General features: G+C 38.5%; 1 protein-coding gene across 1 annotated transcript; it reads right to left on the minus strand.

The window, feature by feature from the left end:
- Nucleotides 1-16,536: 16,536 nt before the first annotated feature.
- en2a (engrailed homeobox 2a) lies at nucleotides 16,537-19,953 on the minus strand. The gene is made up of 2 exons (XM_030756050.1): nucleotides 19,118-19,953; nucleotides 16,537-17,302 (listed from the first exon to the last, which is right to left on the minus strand). The coding sequence occupies exons 1-2, from the start codon at nucleotides 19,605-19,607 to the stop codon at nucleotides 16,983-16,985; spliced, it is 810 nt and encodes a 269-aa protein (XP_030611910.1). The 5' UTR covers nucleotides 19,608-19,953; the 3' UTR covers nucleotides 16,537-16,982.
- Nucleotides 19,954-22,063: the final 2,110 nt, after the last annotated feature.

Here is a 22,063-nt window from a genome sequence, read left to right on the forward strand (position 1 = left end):
AATAAAATATTGTACGTATATTATGCTTATTGAGATTAAATTATATTAGAGCGGTTATAGTGCTGTATTTTGTGTGTGTGTTAGTTTTCATTCAGGCTCTTTAAAGTGATGCATCTTTTTAACGAAGTTGCATGGTCTATGACTGCACTTTAAAGTCCATCTATTGCAACATTTTTTTTTTTAAATGTTCTGACTAATGGGATGTAGAATTGCTAGTTTGTCAAAAACCGTTTAAGTGACCTTTACCCACCCGTTGAATTCTTGTTTTCCTTCACTTATATAAAGTCACACTGTATTCTGATGCCATGTAACACAACAGTGGCTGTCAGTAACATTAAGCTGGTTCTCTGCTTTGTTGCCATTAAAATAGAGAGAGGAAAGGCACCTTTGGATTTATGCATGTGTTTAGTGTCATGAGGACAGGAGGCAGGTCAGAATTGCCAAACCTATAGATTAATGCCAGAGCTGTAGGCTTTACTTAAAAACAACAACAAAAGAGATTCAGTTAAGCTTATGCATGCAATTTATAATTCATCTGACCGCAGATGATTTTGTTAATAAACCTAAATTGTTTTGTTGTTTTGAGCTAATATCTTATTTATGTTGATCAGTTACTCTTTAAATGTTTTTAATAGTGTATTGAAAAATAACATTTGTTTATCAGGTGAATTTTCCTGTTTTGCGCTAAAATAAAATTTTTGAAGTATAAAATTGATCTTGGGTCAACAGTGGGATCCTTGCTTGAAGATAGCAGATCTCTTTTAATCATTAAAAGAATCACAGCCAGCGCACGCTGGCTGAGGCTGCGAATGTAAGCTGCAGTCACAACATTAGTATCACATGAATATTAGATCCTCATTAGAAGAAGCCTGCCTGAAATTCCACATTGACTATAATGTAAATGTCACAGTTATTTCTGGGTGTTGTGAAGGTAAGTAAATAACCTGTTTTTGTTGACTGGAGTGTGTTTGCCTGCATTTGTTACAACTAGTGATCCAGCCAGTCTTAAGATGTGCACACGCAGCACGTCTGTTCCCACTCAGCTGCGTAGCATTGACAGCTTCAGCAGTACTTCCTGGTTTCATTTGACTGCAAATCCACCACTGACTTTTAAATGGAGTGTGCTCATCTATAACACCTTCATAAACGATACAAACAAGGCCATAGGGCTGGGTGATCGCTGTTTGACTGAACTGAAAGGCTGTATGCTTGCTTAAAGAGAGCAGCAGCCTCAATAAGTACTTACCTTCTGGGAAGAAACTTTTGGGTTGAGATGAACTTCTGCTTATGTACTCTTTCACTGAGATCTCAACACATAGAAAACAAATACATCACTCCCTGCACTGAGGCTTTGAAAATGACCCTAGTTATACTGTCTAATTTTTTTGTGACAAAACTACAAAACACAGATACCCTTATACAGTAGTATTTAAACATACTGCACAATGCTTTGTATTAACACGGCACAGATTTATATGTCCTGCACAGTGTTCAGCTTTTTAATGAAGGTTTGAACTTAAAGTAAATAATGTCTGTGTAACCCTATCCAGTAGTCACTATAGAGCTTGACTAGTATCTTATTTAAAGGGCTAATGTTCGTGTTTAGGAAAAGACATTCTGATTGTGAAGAATTAGTACATATTTGTTTGTTTTGTGCATGTTTTTAATTAATATATCCTCTAAAATTGATAGTAGTTGATCAATAAAGCAGTTCTCAGCAGAGTGAGTACAAACATCTGGTAAGACTATAATAAGGCTGTCTGAGAGCCATCCTTGCCTCTGTGTACTATAGTAAACATCTTCATCTATAATATATTTTGCTTATTTTAACCAGAAAGATACTTGGGATAATGTCTAACTTGTTGCATAAACTCAAACTCTGATATCTAAGCTGACAAATGGCTTAAGCGTCGGTGTAAGAATAATATTGCAAAATAATAATATTGTTACAACATGTTAAGCAGAAAATACACTTGTGGCCTACTAAACAGAATTTAGGTAGTCAGTAGTTTGGTGTAAATAGTATTTACAACAGATTTGTGTTTATGTTATTTCTTTATATCGTCATTTATTTCATATCTAACAAATACTGTGCTGTTAACATACAAAGCATTAAAATTTCACAAGTGCAGTGGCTTTGGTAAAACTTTCTCCCAAAGCTGGATATCTAAGACTTGAGGGTGTACTTGCATTTTTCCCTAATTGGGGCTTATTTTAACACACCTGGAATACCTGCTTTCATTCTGCCATTTGACCTTTTGTGAATTAAGACAGCAAGCCAGAGTTGGAGCTCATCAACCCTGCGGTACATCATACTGAGGGAAGGCTGCACCATGACTAATTAGTAAATCTCACTTCTCTCTAAGGTGAAAAACTGATTTCCTTTGCAGAGTGTGGGGGTTGATGAGTAAATACCCACCTGCACTAAGTTGCAGTAACCTAATAAGTCTCCCTGGACTTTGAAAGTGAATATTTCATATTTCACTTATCTTCAACAGCTTTTCTGCATGTCTCATATCTGACTCCCAAACCTTAAAAGACGGGTAAGACTGCACCCACAGACTGCAGGATCTCTCTGTCACACAATGGTGTGGAAAGGTCAGGCCTAATGAAGTTGGGGGTTTGACCCCCAGTATTCAGTGACTTTGCATGGGCTCCCATCCCACTGCTGCAACCATGCCGGTTAATCCCTTTTTGATCCTAATTGATAGGCATTAACATGATCCTTATCCAGGAGCTGTGTTTTGTCTTCCACAGCCCTTCTCTCTGGGTGTCAGTGACACAAAGTGTGAAAGCGTTAAACCAAATGTGAAATTGATATTTTTCATGTTTGTGTGCTTAAAGTCAGGCTGGGTTTTATGAACACTCATGCAGAAGTCCTCAGTGTTCTGTGTTTGCCCTTTGAGGCTCTTAACAGGACTTAGCATATAACCTCTGGAATCCGACTGTGATGTGAATGGTACCAGCCCATTTCCAGTTTGTTTTCCTTTGAGTCCTTTTATCTCCATCGCTAGGTGATTGCTTCCTTTAACTATTTACTAATTACCCTCTTTAAAATGTTTGAGCAGTCTTTAAGTCAAGGTACGTGTCACTTTTATGAAAGCACAGACACTGCAAGACTTCAGAAATGCAGGCGCTATCTGCTCCCCAGGGTTTGTTTCTCTGACTTTAATCTTATATAATACTATACTAGTAACATCAGTTTTTTAAATTCCATTTGTCCTATTCCAACTCTAAAAATACTTCAAATATAATCTTTTGCATTGCTTGTTATAGTTTATCTTTATTCACAATAGGAACTAGAAGTCATGGTCCATGTTTGTAAATTAGAAAATCATCTGTATGTACATTTGAGAAATTGATTATTACATTAGATATTTTCCAGAACTGTATCATTTGTATTCCCTTGTATCTATACAAACTGGCTGCACAAAAATCTGTTGTTTTACATACACTTTGATTGACAACAGGCATTCAGGGGGAATTTGATGCGTATTTGTTGTTAAAACTATGGAGTAAAGATCAGCGAGATTTTGAGGAACATTTGATGAGATTTCTGCAAAAGCTTTACTTATGTTACTGTTTAGTGTATGAGAATTTTATTAAAAATACTTTGAAGCTCTGTTCAGTCACAGAACGTCCGATTTAAACATTAAGTTCTGCCTGCCTTGTACTTTTATTCACCTTGCAGATTGCATGGAGTGTCTGTACATGTTTTAGATTTCTTACACACCTCCAACATCACAGTTGTTGCCTTTAAAAGCAAAACTGCATTGTTACTTGTACTTTATAATTTATGGTATCTGATGTGAAAAACATTGTAGGAACCCCCCCCCACTGCGGACTAAGTGCATGAATTTTCCTTAAATTTAATTCTTTACTTTGTCGATACATTTCATACTGTTAAAAAAAAAAATCCACAAAAACAAACCAAAAAAAATTTTTTGTTCTCTTTCTTTCATAATGTGTAATACGAGTGACTGCAAGTAAACACTAATATCAAGATTTAGTTTCTTCTTTAAACTTTAGGTATCTGCAAAACCAAAAAAGGCTTCGGGTTTTAAAGCCTTCTGTGGACAACCATATGTGGGATTTTTTTTTTTTTTTTAAACAGTATACTCAAACCTGCTCAATTAAGAAGAATGTCTCGCCATTTCGCTACTGTGCTCAGCAGTGTGCATCAACCCACTTTAGCTGTAAAATGCCAGGTGTCATGTTGGTTCTTGTTGGTTTCACACGGCGACTCAAGTCCCTCCCTGGAATGCATGTCTCATGTCTCCATAGGATTGAGTGTTATTTCCAGCTTGTTTGTTGCAGTCAATAATGAGTACTCTGTAAGGTCTGATGACATAATTTTAGAGATTGCTAAAGAAAAAAACTCATTATGGAGCTAAGACACTACAGATTGGGACGATGCACATGTACTCCACATGACTGGCACCACCTGCCCTCTATATGTTACAATCACTTCTCTTGTCCCACTGAGCTAGTGTCTGCCAGTTATGTGCAACCCCCAGCAGACACCCATGCAATAAGTCAGTGGTGGGTTGGACTTTACAGTGTTGCTGTTATTTAGATTTACCTTTACCCATAAGTAAATCATTTTGTAGATGATGTGGTGGATTGACAGCTTGGTCAAAGAAAGATTCAGTGACAGCAGCAGGAAGTGTTCTCTCCTCAGTGTTGCTGTCTTCAGTGTAATGTGAAGGTCAGAATGGCAGTGCTCAGTGTTTCTTATGTTTATAGTGGAACTGTAACTGGACTTGTCAGGTATTTTGGCCTGGTTTGCTCTTTGCATTTGCTCTGCATTTGCATGAAATATTTTTTCTTAGATTGTAGACATTTTCAGCAGGTACATGCAGTACTGCATGAGGAGTTTGCTTTGTTCTGGCTGTAGCTGTGGTTCTCTCTTGTTCTTATTTTTTTTATCCTGGTTGGAAAAAAGTCTCAAAGTAGTTCATGTGTGTAAGAATAGCAGAGTCACCTGAGTTTATAACCAGCTCAAACATTTACAGGAGTGTTGCACTGGTACAGGAAATGCAAATATATTTAATAATTTTCTGTAATTGTCACGCTGTGTGGATAGTAATTGGCTATCAACCATATTGCCATATTGTGACTGCTGCACATTTAATGTCATTTTTAATGCATTCTTGATTGAGAGGTATTTACAGTATACCAGTAATTGTCATCCTGGAGCATGCTAACCTAAAACAACTGACTCCACATTTTTGACTATAGCTGTCCTGTTATTTGTATTCTTTCAATGACTGTCTTTATCAATAATTGCAAAGGCAAAAAGTACTTCTTGAGAAAACAAAGACCAAACATGAATTTGTGCATTTGTGTTTGTGTGTGTTATACAGGGGTTTGACACTCAGCCTGAAGAAAGCAGCATCATTACACTTTTACAACATTGGCAATTGACTATCTGAGCAATATAAATTATATATATGTCAAATTCTGGTTTGAATGCACATCAACACAGCCTATCTTTAGCATTTTAGAGCAGTTATACCTGCATGTATCAGAGTGACATGTCTGAAGTTTGGAAGTTTGGAGCATTTATTAAAAAAACAAACTCTTATTTTGATATCTTATTTTTATTCTTGAGCTTTACACATCACAGCGCCTCACCGCCCTAGCTTATTCTCTTCATATTGTTTCGAAATGAACAGTTTTTCTAGAAATGACACAGATGAAAATATCATCTTGCAGGATGTTGCTGCATCACAGCAGGGATAAGAGGAGCTCGTTGTCATGTGTGTAGTTGGTCTTTTAAGACATTGAAGTCGACGGTAATTTCCACTCCTCTCTGGATTTAGCTGTCAGAATTCCTACCAGCAGAATTCCATTTGCCTCCAGTTCATTTTTATGAATTAGCTTATATATTTATAGCCTCTGACCATATTCGACAGCTTAGATGTGGATCATTTAGTGTGTAACCAGAATTTTTAAGTGTTTGGTTGTGTTTACGCATTTCACATTTTACTTATTTGTGTAATGTTCAAAACATAAAACTGGAGTGTGATTTATGTTGAGTTCCTAAGAGGGAAAAAGAAGAATGAAGCAGAAAGCAAATGAAGAAAAGATGGAAAAGGTAGGACTGCTGGAAAATAAAAAAGTCAGATGGTAAAAGATTCATGAATTTCTGTTTACCCTCAAACTATGTATAAAACTTGCACTGTGTAAGACCTGAAATATATTTTACTCTAAGGCATTAAAAAATATATATATTAAAAGGTAACTGAATTAGGCTTTGCAGAATGTCTCTAGAGTTCAAAGAAAACAAAAAGAAACTTAAAAAAAAAAACTTTGTCTTTAGGTGCATTGGATATTAAATCATCATATTGTTCTGGCGCTAGCATTAATTCATATTTTCTAAATCCCTTTTACTCACATTTGAAGTTTGGGTGACTTAAACCTTGAATATATGCATTCAATTAAAACAAAATTCTAAGCTGCAGTTGGGTTTATCCTGTGTACACATTTTAAAGAGACAACAGTGCTAGATGATCAAAGTGTTGATAGGTATTTATTGTTTTAAGAGCCTTTCAGCAACTTTGGGCCTAAATATATTATGTAATGTAATGTTTCAGTTTATACTGTGCTTTTTCCACATGGCACTTGCATTATTTTTATGAAATCAGTTTTCGTAACATAGCTGTTAGTCCCATGTGGGGCGACTGCTCAATCTAACTTTACTTCTCAATGCTGCACATTGTCCTTTCTCCTGACAGAACCACTCAAGATCAAGGGCAGCATCACCTTTGCCACTAATGAGGTTGTTTATTCCCCAAATTTCCTTGTGGACTTAAACTGAGAGAAAAACGGGCCATGCATAGCAGAGCACATAATTAGCATTAGCAAAACAGAGCTCCAAAAGTCCCATTTTATACATGTGTGACAACAGAATACCACGTTTCTTACCTGAAGTGCCTGCATGTTTAACATATAAACAGGCCACATTATTATACATTGGGCAAAGGTGTTTTTGATTTAAATAGGACATGATCTTCAAAATAAGACAATGAGGAGTTCTCAAACAGTTTTTAGGGTTTTAATTAGAGAAGTTTTTTTCATGTCATGACTATGTCAACAAACAAATGATTCCTGACTTTTTTCTTTCAAAGGCTTTTCCTTCGATTCTCCACATATAAGGTTTTCATGCTATGTGTAAGCTACTGTGCTCTTTACTCTGCACTTACAGGAAAAATTCTGATTCTGAAGTAAATGACACTATAACAGTGTTTCAAAGATTGAACTAAATGCCAGTTAGTAGCATTTCTCTGCTCAGCACTTGGACTTAAAGGAATTTTCAAGGCAACTTGAGCTGCAAATAGGCCACAGCTGCACCAGTGTTTTAAAAAAATCATGGATATTCAAAAGTCATGACATGCAAAACAGAAACAGATCTGTTAAAGATGACTATCTATTGAAAACTAACTACCAGGGGTATGACAGACACACAGTACACAATATCTGAGGTTGCAAATCAATTAGCAATCAACCTAATGTGCTGAAAATCCTTTTAGATGCCCAATACATTGGCTTTTTTTTTAGTGCAGTGGTGCCCAATGTGCTATGCCCTGAATTATTTATCTTAATTTGTATTGACTATATTGTATTAAAAACTCAGAACTATTATATATTTTAATGTTTTTAATCTAATTTCCATCACAAATTAGTTTAACCTGATGAAGAGCCTTTGGGCAGTGATGTTTTGCAATAATAATGATGATATATGTGTGGCACATTTCTCTAGCTGGTGCACACACAGAATACCATTTGCAGGGCCACTCATCGGAGCCCATGTACACTGCTTTATTTGCTGATGTAGATTGGGTTCCAATCTCTGCGTAAATGTGAGGCTTTACTGTATGTTTGCTTATCTGTCCAGCCATCCCATCTATTCAAACAGCTTTCCTTTTATTTAAAGCTGTGTGCTGGCTGGGCTTTTTTTCCCTAGGACTTTTTTCTGTTATTTTGGGACCAGATGGCGAGGGGCACGGAAGCGCCTCTTTTGTCTGGGTGCTCCTTTTGAAAAGAGGTTGTCCTCCCTAATGTAATCAGCAGCACCGGAAGGGTCCATTTTGGGCCGTGAAAGAAGACAATTGGGTCTGGACACCTCTAGCTTACAGAAATGTAGAGTTCATCTCTCGGCCCTGCCCCCTTTGACCAAGGGACTGGCATGGAGGATGCTGATCTTTGATCAGTGGAGGGTGGAGGTGCTGATCCGACCTCATCAGGGCCAAAGGGCACCCCCCTCCAACTTCCTTGCCCTGTTTACCCTGTACTTGGCTACTGCTGACACCTCCTTCCGGAAGAAACCAGGGGTGGTGGGTTGGGTTGGGCATGGTGCGGGGGTGTACCATGACCTGTCTAGACACAGTTGTTGTTTGTTGCCCTGGTGTTGCCAAGGGGGACACAATGAACTTTGACCTCAAATGTAGTTGGTTAGGAGCTACTTTGGTCATCCAAGGAAGACTTTTTTTTTTTTTAATTTCAGGGTTGGAGGTGGGGAAATGAGGCGGGGTATGGATGTGACCTACATAATGTGCAATCTGCTTTCAGAGACCACAGGCATGAATTTATTGGCAAAACTGGCTTTTTTAGGTTTTTTTTTTTTTTTGCCACTTATATGATAATTTCAGTTGGGTTAAAAAGTGTGAGCTCACTATTGTGATTGTGTTCTTAATTGGATACATGCTTGGACGTTTTCTTTCTCATACACAGTAAGTAATTTTAAAATCGGATCTGTTTTATTTTTCAAACGTGATATTCAACAAGCAATTTGGAGGTAAAACCAAGACAAATATTCATATATAACTTACTCATACTTACAAATGCACTACTAACATGAACTAATTTTGTGTGTAGCATTAATCTTTAGCAACTCCTTTATTTCATTTTATTGTAAAACACTGTTTTTAAATTATCTATATAAATACATTAATTTGCTTGCTGACTTATAACAAATGCTGAGTAATACATGTCTGTCCGAGCGACTTTAATGCGTTCTTGTTGAGCCTTTCAATGTGGTTAGACACTGCTGTGCTCTCTTATTTTGCTTTGCCTTTTTGACATTTTTGATTTTATATTTCAGTTGATCAAATTAATATGCAGCATAATGTTTATCTCTTTATCTCTGCTTACTTAGAGCTTATACATAGATGATTTTTTTGAAAAAACATAATCTGAGTGAAGAACCAAAGCAGACGAGTACAGAAATAAAGTAGTGAGGAGTTTGAATTTGAAAAATACAAATCAGATCTACTCTAGAATTTGTATCCAAGTCTGCACAAATATTTAGATTACTATTTTGTTACTATTTTCATAGAAAAGCATAATTAGCACCATTATTCCTTAATGGAAACATTTCGCCACAGACACAGTGAGATGTTTCTTGTATTATTTACCACATGTCGCTCTTATCCTATTCCTACAGTCCCTGGTTTTGGCCTGAACCACAACATAGCCTAATGTGTGAACTGGCTTTGATGCTGAGGCTGTTTCTCAGGAGTGGGTGTAGCGATTCCACCATCATGGCCGCCACTTCCAACCCCGCCCTCTCGCCTGCCACTCAGGAAGAGTTAAAATGGCAGCATGCAGCAAAATGAGTGAGAGGGAGAAAGAGGGAAACGCCCACTACTGTGAGCTAAGGCACAGTCGACTGAGCTGTAGCTCGCCTTGTATGCCAGCTCAAAGCGAGATCATTATTTTTTGGTGTTTTGAGTCGTCTGAGTGCAATGTGAATTTAAAGATGTCTAGACGGGAACATACTGCTGAAATCACTGAATAGTTAGCAAATTTTGTCACAGATTCATCCACCATCAGTATTTTACTATAGCACTCTGTTTTTAGCCATGATTTGTGGAGATACCGTACTCAAAAGAATTGTATGTTCTTCTTTATAAACAGATTTTAAAACTAGTAATGCAGCCTATTATGTTTAGAGAAACCATGGCTTCACTGCTTTCATGGTGCAAATGCGGTCACAAATAGCATATCTATTAAAAAAATATGCATTTTGGTATTAGGTGTTACGCTTAATACACTGTTAATGGAACATGTTGCATTTTTTTTTATGCTTTTCATGTAGGTCTTTGGCCGGCTGCCATTCTTCATATTATTGGTTGCAGATTGACACAATTGCTTATGAGCTCCTTGTGATTAACATGAGATTTTCTGCCCTGTACCATCTGAGATTTAGAAAACCAACCAAACAAACAAAAAAAACAACTCTAAATTATTCATATTTTGCATATAATATGTCTGTCTTTGGACTGTCCGCATTGGCCACCGCATCATTTGTATTCTGAAGTCATACAGTACAGTAGTTCAGTGACCATATTCATTTTTGATGTTGACAGAACAAAGTAGTGCGATCAGTGATTATTGAAACCCTTTGCTTTTAAACAGCTCTGTGCATTTGCTTATTATGTCATCTAACTAATACCAATTAAAGTCTATGCGCTACACCAACCCAGTGCTGTTTCACTGAGCTTGAGACCCTTTTAAAATGGTTCACAGAGCATAAATGAATATAACCAATCTCAATAAACTGGCTGAAATGAAGTATTATACCCAATCATTTTAAACCTTTCCAGGACTGGCAGTTTCTTCTTAACAACTCTATTGCAAGGCACTCTACATCTAAACTGCAGTGTGGAGAATTTAAAGGTAAATGTCCAAATTTTTTTATTTTTAGTGCTTCCTGCTTTCGCTGAATGACACTTTATTATGATGCTCTTGGTGTGAATGTGTTTATTTCCTTTCCACAGTGCAGGGAGCTAGCTGGTGGACTAGGAGGAAGATGTCATGCTAAGGATGGGTTTTGGTGATGATGTTGCTGCTGTTGATGCAGCATCGAGCTCTCACTTTGTGCCTCTGTCAGCTATGATCCGTAACCACAAAGTGAGTGACAGGCCAGTCCCCGGGGAAAGCAGGGGGCCTGAGGTGAGTCAGATGTATCCTTGACCCTGTCTGGCTGTGTGTCAGCAAGCAACACAAACTCTGTAAAAAAAAAAAAAAAAAGGCCAAAACTGGCATGACTGTACATTGTACATCTTTATTTAGTATGTAGAGGAAGAATGTAGGAGAAACACAACCAAGTTGACTTCTTCTGTTCAGTGGACCAGTTTTTGTTTTCGTTCTTAGATTCCATTAAATCATGAATTCTGAAATTATAATGAAGCACACATTACAGATTGATACCTTTGATACCTTTGTGTGCATTTCTGTTCCACCAGAGTGCTGATGTTTTAATCTTGGCTCTGTGATATTGTTACAGACCCGCCTCAGACAAACTCAGCACAAATTTTGTTCACATTGTTTACTTCAGTGCATTACCCACGGCTTAAATTACACATTCATGTGAGGAAACGTGAATCTGTTGATAATGTAGGTTATTTTTGTCACATATACTTAGGTTGAATTTTACTCATTTGAAGTTGCAAAGTGACAGATTCACAAAAATTTGCAATGTGATTTTAATCACTTAAAATAACTGAAGCTGATAATTGAGAAAACTTTTATTAATATAGCTATTGTGCAGCCAAATGGCAGAAAAATGTTCCAGTGTAAATCAGCTGCAACCCCAGGTGTTGCAATACTTGTAGATGGTCTAACTTCTACATATAATAGAATTAAAAGGAGAGGTTTGGAAAATGTTTTCCATGTCTCAGGATTTCTTATTGTAACAAATAGCTGATCAGTGCTGAATTAAACTTGAGTCAAATGAGAAGAAATTTTGAATTGTGATAAGATATCATTTTTATTTATGCCTTGTTCATTTTTTGTTATATTCACACACTGATGCATTTTAAAAATATTTGGAATTTTGGTCAGATAAAACAGTTAATGTGAAGATGAATTTGAAGTAATTTTTAGGATTTTGTGTATCTATTGCTTGAACAATAAATTATCTAATGGAAAATGTCAGCAATATAATAATAATTTTTGTAGTTGCTGCTTTTAAGTGTAAATGTACATTTAGAAACTGATGACTGCACACGTTTCAAAAGAAAACATCGCGTTTTGTACCATGCAGGAGATTTGTTTCCACTTGTCAAAAAGATAACGTATATATCATATTAGAAAATGTTTTTGAAAATTTTTTTTTTACAGTTATAAAGTGCTTTTTGCAATATATTGTAGCAGCAATAAAAGAAAACAATTTAACCAAAGCCCTTGTCAGTGTTACACCAGATGCAGGCTGCAAAAGACATGATTAAACTTAAGGTGCAACTGAAAGATGTTATATTTTTTTCAACCAACCAAAGCTAAATATGACCATCATATTAAATAATGTTAACTTTTTATTAATAAACATTTCCTGTACAGTAACTGCTTCTCTTATTTTCTGTTTATGCATTTTTGTCAATCTTTTTTATGACACATCCATGAATCAACCAGTGTAGAGTGCAAGTGGTGCTACCCGTGCTGTGCTAAAAACAACTTTGTGAAATTTGAACGCAGTATAAAATTCAATCTCGCTGGGCAGAAAAAATCACTTTAGGAAGCAAATATGGTCGCTACATGGGAAAAGGTGCATTGATGTTTTACCCCCCCTGAATTTCTTCAAGTGAACAAAAAAGAATCTTTGCTTAAAAGTCTTGCATCGTTTTTTTTTTTTTTTTTTTTTTTTTTCAAGGGTCACTCAAACACGGTGTGTGAAATGAGAGTTGCCTGGGTGTGACTTCTCCAGAAAGCATCCGCTTGCTATTGTCTGCCTAGTCAACTTCTGCAGGCCCCAGCACCCTGACTTCCATACATGAGAGATCAAGGGTTACCAAGGTGCTTTTGAGAAAGAAGGGCTCAGTGTGAGAGGGGACAAACCAGTCCACAAAATACTCATTTCCTTTGCATGTTAGGTGCCCTAGTGGGGATTCAGCCGGGGTCACTGACACAGTTTTTTTTTTTCCCCATCGTTGTTCTTAATGAAAACTGTTGCTTGCCTTTTCACTGGCTTTTGACTGCTATCTGCTGCCCTGTACAGTATGTGGCTTGATAATACGGTGAGTTTGTCCAAAAGAAAGTTTGTTCAGACTCTTGACTGTTTATCTGGTGCCAGACAGAGGCACCTCATGTAGAAAAGGTAAAAGTAGTTCTGTCCACCTCTCATTCTTGCCAAAAAAGTTCAGCCACTGAGCCACGGCATTAACTTGTATTCTAACAAGATTAAAATATATTCGTCCTGGGGATTAGCATAGTTAGGTGTCCTTTTGCCTCTTTTTTTTCCTGCACTGGTGCGGTGACAGTGGGCTTTGATCTGTGTTGCGAGGCAAGAGTCCTGGCTTGGACCTAGCCATTCGAGTGCCAAGTGTGAAATTGGCCTGATGTCATCCCCATTCTTCACCTTTTACATCTTTCACCACTTTAATTATGTTTCCGCCACAAAGCCCAGGCACCTCTGAGCAGATTCCACTCTGGCCGTAGGAAGCATTTAGAAACTGTGGGTAAATGACACAGTAGGGGAGGGGGAGGATGGTGGGAGAGGTCATAGCAGGATGGGGCCCTTTTGTGTGTAGAGGTAGACATTGATACTTTCCTGATGTATCCTGCACCCACTTCCATTTTTACAGCTTGAGAACTCGCTGAAATTGTCAGCAATACTCAAGAAAATAGCTATTATTCCAGGCATTTTCTCTGTTTCTGCAGAGGTTTTTATCCCTCAGTGTTATCTCCCCAGTTTTCCACAGTCATATATTGTATTTTGACAGCAATGCAAGACTTTTCTGTACCACAAGCAGCCTCCAAAAAGGACCACTGGTGGTCATTTGATGACCTGAATCTCCACTTCCTGATATGAGACAAATTATTCTCAGATAAAACCTTTTGTTCCAGGAAAAAGTGCCCATGCAGCCTAACAGCTTTAGCTTTTGTTCATGCATTGGTGTCCCCATCTGAACTTCAGGGGAGCTTCTCTGCCTGTGAATATTTTGATGAAGCTTCCTATTGATGCGCTGAATGAAGGATCAAAACAACAGGGCTGTGTGCGCATGTGAGGAGGAACAGAAATGAATGGAGTATGAGGATGTGCGTGTGTGTGTGTGTGCATATGTGTGTGTTTGCCAGGCAAGAATAAAATAAAATACTGATATATGTGTGTGTGTGTATGTGTGTGTGGTGTGTGTGTGTGTGTGTGTGTGTGTGTGTGTGTGTGTGTGTGTGTGTGTTGTGTGTGTGTGTGTATGAAAGAGAGGGAGAGTATGAGTTGGTGAGTGAGAAAGCTGTGTGTGGAGAATGGGTTACTGAGGGGCGGGAGGGGGAAACCAGCCACCTGCAGCCATGACAGGCTTTGACCTTCATTGCGCTCTCTCTCTCTCTCTCTCTCTCTCTCTCTCTCTCTCTCTCTCACCCCTCCCTCCCCTCCCCTCTCTCACTTTCTCCCTTCGACTCCCATTTCTGCCTTGTGATAGAAGCACAGGCTCTTTTCAGAAGCAACGAGGAAGACTGACCGTCTCGAAGACAGTGCTGGGTGCAGCCCTATTTGCTCTAATGCTAGTCACTGGCCGTTAGACATGGCGTTCAAAGACTAGTGGTGCAAGTATGGAAATGCAGATAAGGCATTGTTGAGGAAACATGCCTGGGAATTGTTCAAGGCTTTCCCTTGCATAATGTTTGAAGCTTTTGCAAATGTTTTAATCTAAAACCCATGATTCTGATTTTCAGTGAATCTGATTCTGAACACAAATAAGTGTGTATTTGCATGGAAAGGACTGTTGTGCTGTGTAAATTAATAATGTCTGTGATTATTTTCTTTAAAAAACATCATTTGTCATGTTTAAGCCTGTAATGCATCTGTTTTTCTTCTATGATGTATGCACACTATCATCAGTAACTGAAGGTCACGTTTACTGTTTCAGCCAGGCCTCGGGTAATGCTTTTGGGTTTTAGAGCACCATACAGAGTTCAGAAACATGTTGTGGTATAATCTTCAAGGTTTATTTACTCTTCTTTTGCAGTTTTCAGGAGGCAGTTAATTACACAATAATACATGATACAAATTATGTACATTTATACCAAAGAATACTTCCAACATAAAATAAAAATAGCATTGTATTCTACAACTCTGTGTTGTAATTTTATTTAAACATGTTCATATATAGATAGATATACGCTGATGAGTAAATTCATAATGTCGTACCAGCAGTTTTTCATAAAGGCATTAAACTTGAGTAGTCTGCATTTGAAGTAATACTGCTTCTCTGATTCGGCACAGTTCTGTTTCATAAAAAGTTCACACTTGAACTTTAAGGCAAAGTGTGTTTCTGTTTGGTGGATTTTAATTCACACACACTTTTTGCAGATACACAACAAAAACACTTTGAAAGGCAAATAATCCACAATTTGGTATGGATACAGTCTGAAACTTAGCTCGATCATACTTTCGTCGATAAAGACTAAAGTTTATAAACACAGTTATTTGCCCAAGTACAACAAATTGCAGCTTTCATGCAAAAGGCCCCATAAACAATTTTTCATTCGCAAAAAAAAAAAAAAAAAGGAAAAAAAAAAGAAAAGAAAAAGAAGTTATTGCAAGATAAACAAGCAGTGTAAACACCTCAGATATCTACTCTAAGCAACACTGGTCATTGGATAGATTTTTTTCTCAATATAATCTATATAAATACACATATGAAGTCCTTTCAACAACAATAAGAGATTTCCAACATTTGTAATACAGTCACTGACGGATTTGCCTTCTTTTTATGATATATGGATATGTAATAAAAATGTATATAGAGAAAGATTTAACAAGAACATCCAATAACCTGCATTTCTAGAAGATATTCATGAGAGTAAGCAAAAAAATGGGCGTCATCATTGTCTTTATGCTACAGAGTTGTTTCTGTGACTTAATAGGCAGCATTACAGAATTCATTTAGCTACAAAAAATGATTCATATTGCTATTTAAAACTATAATAGCTGCACTGACGCATTGGTATAACGAATGGAATACGCACATAATATTTGTTTAAAGGCTATGAGATGACCACAAACATAAGCAAGGCCTAAATTAGCATTTTAGTTAAGTGGTGTGTTAGAAAAAAAAAATCCCTACCTCTCTCGGTCACTTGTAAGAAACTGTGAATTTATTTAATTTTTTTTTTAAAAAAGTATCAAAATTCATAGTCTGCCCAATTAGTTTTGCAGCTGACACGCAACACCTTCCTCTGCTTATTTACATCAAACACAACCCCCCCAAAAAACCAACAAGCATGGAAGATAAAAAACCGCGTTAGCATTTATTTAAATTCACAGTAGCCTGGATGCAGCAGAAAAATATTCTTTGGACTTAAGTTTGCTCACTTCACTGACAAATCCAAACGTCAAGTGCCAGTTATTAAAATGTGAAACGATGACAATCATGGAGAGCAGTAATCCTGTACGGCATATAAAAATGAAAGGTGTAAGCATTTGTACCTCCGGGAGGGGGGGTTGGGGGAGGAGGGGGGCAACAAACAATGAAAACATACCTTTTATACAACATCTTTTATAGACGTGATATTGCAGAAATATCTCTCTCTATTTTTTTCAAACAATTTATGCTGGTATACTCTATACACTGGCCCTTTATTCGATGAAATTATTGCATTGTAGGCTTATCTGAACCTCCCATATTACGAAAAAGCACTATAATATTCCCATAGGAACATACAGAGACCTATGGTAGCATTAAAATTCCTGTAGGGACTCGAAGTAGTAGTGATCTTTTTCTTACTTTTTGTAGTGTTGTATTTCTTACGGTGTCCTGGACACAATGTACATCTGTAGGCTACTGAGTAAGCGTTGAGTAATAGTAATAGTACTTTGTAGTATTTTATCTGCTGTGGCGTCATTAAATATTCCTGTAAGTAGAGTTTTTTTGTTTATGTTTTTTTTTTTTCTGTGATATCTCTATAAAAAAAAAAATCTATAATAGGATTACTATAGGTTCTTTTTCGTCAGGAGGCTGTTGTTACTTCTCTGGAAATCAATCGCTGTCTGATTTTTCGTCTTTCGACGTGACGGTGGAGTGATTGTACAGTCCCTGTGCCATCAGGTGCAAGGCCAGAGAGTTTTTAGTGCCGGTAGCCTTCTTGATTTTGGCCCTCTTGTTCTGAAACCAGATCTTGATCTGGGATTCGTTCAGGCCCAGTTCCTGCGCCAGGTTCTGTCGCCTCTGCTCCGTCAGATACCGATTTGTCTGAAACTCCGATTTGAGTCTTTGCAGCTGTTCTGCTGTGAAGGCCGTCCGTGGTCGCTTGTCCTCTTTGCTGGTCGTTTTCTTCTTTGGTTTCCGAGATCTTGGCCCTGTAGTGTGGGGAGTTGGGAGGTGGGGTTCACAGATACACATGCATGGGTTTGTCAGCATCAGAACACGATAGTAGTGAAAGTAAAGGAAAAAAGCTTGAAAGAAGATACACTGCCCATGATCAGAGAAGCGGCTTTATGAAGTTCATAAACAAATTGTATTCACTTTTTTCTTATTTTTGTACTAAATTCCTCGATCAGCATATGAATGTTAGACTACTGTACTAGTTTGTATCCACAGTAGTGCCTACAAATGCATCCAAAACCCATGCGTAAAGTGTATTTTATAAGAATGTAGATTTTATAAAGCTCATTTAAGCCCCTACATAATAAGTACGCAATGTAAATAATTAGCTCTTTGTATTCCTACTCAGGTCACTGTGTCTTTTTAAAATCGTAAAATAAGTGTAAATGAACCCATTAAACATTTTTATAAACTTGTAAAAACTGAAGAGGGATGCTTGTAAAATGTTGACAAAGCAGAAACAAAACCTTCCCTTCCCCCTCTGTTTTTATCCCCTCTTCCTCGCTTACACATACTACGTATGGATACACACACACACACACACACACACACACACACACACACACACACACACACACACACACACACACACACACACACACACACACACAAACTCTGGAGCAATGTGAAATTATTAGCATAAAGCATCGCTGACAGAACTCAGTTGTTTAGCAGGTTCGCTGAAAAACAGGATCAATTTCAGTGCAGCTACTTTGCATTTTAGTTTTTGTGGGCCACTTGAAAAGCTCCTCAGTGGACAAACGTGAACAGAATCTGAGCAGCACACATTAGATACACATTAATTTTCCATCTGGATGGAGGCCTGTTTTGTGGAGCTGTTGGCTGTCTGAGTTCGGTCGCCTCCTCCAAAACAGTGCGGAAAACATTAATGAAACTACACAATACGAGTCGAACCTTCCTGAATCAGCGTGCATGTGCGTGCCCATATAAAAACTGCAGCTCTACAACTCGGTAGTAGTCGCCTACGCCACTCTATATAGCGTTACATAATGCATGAGAACAAGTTGTACTCCACTTTTGACAGACACTTGGAAAAATACACGAGCTATTAACCTTGCTGCAAGATGAAAAGCGATATTCTATGCTTTCTTATAAATAAAGAGTTGAAAAACAAAAATATCAGCAAGGTTTCAACTGGCCAGCGTGTAGCCTGCAAGTGTTTTTGCAGCCATCATTTGAAAACATATGCATATTTAATTTACCCCAAACACAACTTCTGCAACGCGTTTAAAGAGCAACACAGCTACGCACAGTGCACTAAATATTAATTTGCAGCAAATTCTTTGGAACCCGCGCAGCCGCTTATTTTTAATGTAAGTAGGACCACGATATTATCATATTCATAACCCTATGAAACTGATGGCTGCTTGAATGTGAGCTTTTCAGACGGGAGAAATTTGTGTGCAATACCCCCCCCCCCCCCCCCCCCCCCCCAAATCTTGGTTTTAGGTATTTTGAGTGGTCTAAATATTAAAAAAAGACATGATCTGCTCTATCGTTTGCATTTAAAATTGCCCCTCGCCAAAAGCTTTTATTGCAGTGTTATTATACAATGTAAATTGACACATTGTTATTGTCTACCTATCTTATTCTTGCGTCAAATAATTTCTGTTATTATTCTTTTCATTTTTTGTGAATTCTCAGCCTGCGCCGCACAGCACGGTTCGCTACTCTGCTCTCAAGAAGTCGGTCAAGGCATTCGGGGTCAGTGTTACGGGGTATTTCAGGTTACCGAGAATACGGTATAGTAAAAACGCATGCACACCAACCTGAAGAAGGCCTGTCCGAGTATCTGGTGCAGTAGACCCAGGCTGGCCACAGCATGGGCTGAGACTGCAGGGATGGGTTTGAGCTGGCTTGGGAACTGTCTGAGTCTGAGCTTAGGCACTGGTCTCCGTTCTCCCCGCGGGGTTTCAGGGGCTCCTCGGCGGCTATAGCAGGCTTCTTGGCCCCGGTAACCGTGTGTGGAGTGGAGGTCCCTTCTGCTGGCACAGTGCTCCCCACCGGTTCGGTCTGAGGGGCGGTTGGGCTGTTGTGGCTCTCCCGAGACGCAAGACTACTGTCTTCGCGGTTTGCGCCCCCGTCCTTTTTCCGTCCGAAATCCGGCCGCAGGATGTTGTCGATGAAAAAATTGGTGACCCGGTGAGGGATCTGCAGGTTCCCCGGCGCCTGTAAGAGGGGAAGGATGGCTCTGTTTGATTCATCCGCCGACTCCTGCCGCTCCACCACATCTCTGTTGCCGTGATCATTTTCTTCCATACTGATTCACTTTCCCCGCTTTACTCTCTTTAACCCCTTTATCGCTCTCTCCGTTGCAATAAAATTCGCGAACAACTTCAGGGAAATTAGACTGCAGAAACTGCACGAGTAAAACAAATAAAAAATAAAGCTCAAATACTAGTAAGTGCCTCGGACACCATGCAAAGCCTTACGACTGTGTCCTCCGACAAAAGCATACTTTTTGATATATATCCCCTCAATCTCGGATTACAACTGATAACTCACTGCTAAAACATTTGCCATTTGCGCACCATCCAATTTAGTGTTATCCAATATCAGCGTGCTCGGTAATGCCTACACCTAAACTAAACTAAGGGTAAATAAAGAGGCTCCTAAACTGATGCTCTAATACTCTCACTCTGGAGTTTTGTTCTTATTTTCAATACGAGCCCCCCGAGTGACGTTTTCCCACCGTCCTCCCAGACACGTGCCTTAGACCAATAGAATGGCAGAAACCAGGCCACGTGACGCAGACTCCAGAGCAGTCTACAAACGCCCATCCTCGCCTTAGTAAAGAGAAAGAGTGCTGGACTAACGGAGAAGAAACCTAATTTAAACCCAAGGCATGCACCCACATACTTACAATATTTCATCAGTGTTTATGAACCTGTGACTTATTTTATTCTATTGTGGGAGCGCTTCGTGTTTTCAGTTGAAAAACACCATGCACGTCAGTTTTTTCGTGTATATTAAAACAATAGGACACTGGAGCATCGGTTGTCAAATTGAGCTGCGGGGACCCCCGGGGTTCCTTGCTTGCAGGGCAGGCAGGGATTCCCAATAACACAAGTAGCACATTTTTACTATATGTGTATTTTTTGCACTATAACATCACTGCAACAAAAAGTTTCATTTTCGACACTTTTACGCATGCCCACAATTAAATACAGTTACATTTTAACACAATAACAAGTAATCATTTACTCATATGACGGCAAATGAGATAGAATTATATCAAAAATAGGATCACTGGTCCAATATAGATCTGTGTGGGGATGCGTGATAAGATCATTGAGATATGTTTTAAAATGTCATTTGGAAAAAATGCAACAACAATAAAATAGCTACTTGTTGAGTATATGCATGACAATTTAGCTTTATTAAATGTTGTTACAGCACTCGTAAGGTCAACTGGGCTTGAAAATCATCCGCCCTGGCCAAGGTTAAATGCGTATACCCGTTTTTCTGGGTGCATAAGTGCTCATATTTTCACCTAAAATGACATATCTGTATTTTCTTTTTAAAATGCAACGTAATCGCCAAACACTTCTGCTTTTTTAGCCCACAGTAACAGCACATTTCTGTTTACTCATCACTGATGTGCAGGGTGGTCGGATGTGTCATGTTGCTTTCAGTCGCCTCATAACTGGCAACAAATTGCATCAAAACTAAAACGTGACAGTTACAGAGTCTTCCCTGTCTCCTTTCAAACGCGCAGGGATGTGTGCTGAGTATTTTTGATGTTCCCGTGTTCGCCTGTCGTGACGCTGCGGTCGACCAAGAACTGGGTCCATATCCCTTTAAAAGAAATCAGTGATGCAAACAAACTGTTTTGTGCGCGGTGCTCGGGATACAGAGTCGCGCCAAAGACAAAACTTTGAGTAACTTTGCTGACCAGCACCAAGTTTGCGGTTCAGTTCCCAGGACGCCACCGGCTTGCGAAGACGGCTCAGCCGGTTCTCCTCTCGCGTTTGAACCGGAGAAGTGCATTAAAAAAGTGAACCGGGGATGACCTGAGGAGCAGCAAGACTGAGACTGAGTGAGGAGTCTTTGAACAATTCAGCTGCCTTATTTTTATTATTAGAAAAATGTATCCTCTTATTCACTAGTTTTCCTGGATGGTGCGTCTTAGATTCTTAACATTAATTCAGGACGCATAACCTATTTCCTCGTGTTAGGTAATTTTTTGGACATTACAAGTCGGCCATTTGCTGTGATATGAATGCATTTATTTTGCTTGAACTGTGCACATGCTTTGGTTTTTGTAAACTGTGTAGGTTGGCTGAGAGGTGATGTCCAAAGCTGTTCATTTGTATTTGTGGCACGCCAAACTCTGTAATTTAAGCTGGTTTGTCTAAGCCAGATTGTTTTCCACGGGAGACATCATTTTCTTGATTTATTTATTTTTTCTCACTTGTTAAATACAGGCTTTGTGCATTTTGCAAAGCAATAGCGGTGAAGCAGTACAGCTAAATATTTTCTTGGAGTTTATACTACGCGTTTCCACGGTTCTGTACAACTCCCATTCACAGAGATTTACCACGTGCAACATCATATGTTTCTAGCTTATTTGATTTAAAATGAAATTCTTGCTTTGTGACAATGCTGTTTAATTTTTTATATGCCATACCTGAGCAGCACACTCTGCTCCTGTCTACCATCACCCCAAATGAAAAGGGCCTAATCCAAACAGTGAAAGTTGGGAGTGAAAGATG

This window comes from Archocentrus centrarchus, chromosome 20 (assembly GCF_007364275.1).
Source record: "Archocentrus centrarchus isolate MPI-CPG fArcCen1 chromosome 20, fArcCen1, whole genome shotgun sequence".
In the NCBI taxonomy this organism is placed as follows: Eukaryota; Metazoa; Chordata; class Actinopteri; order Cichliformes; family Cichlidae; genus Archocentrus; species Archocentrus centrarchus.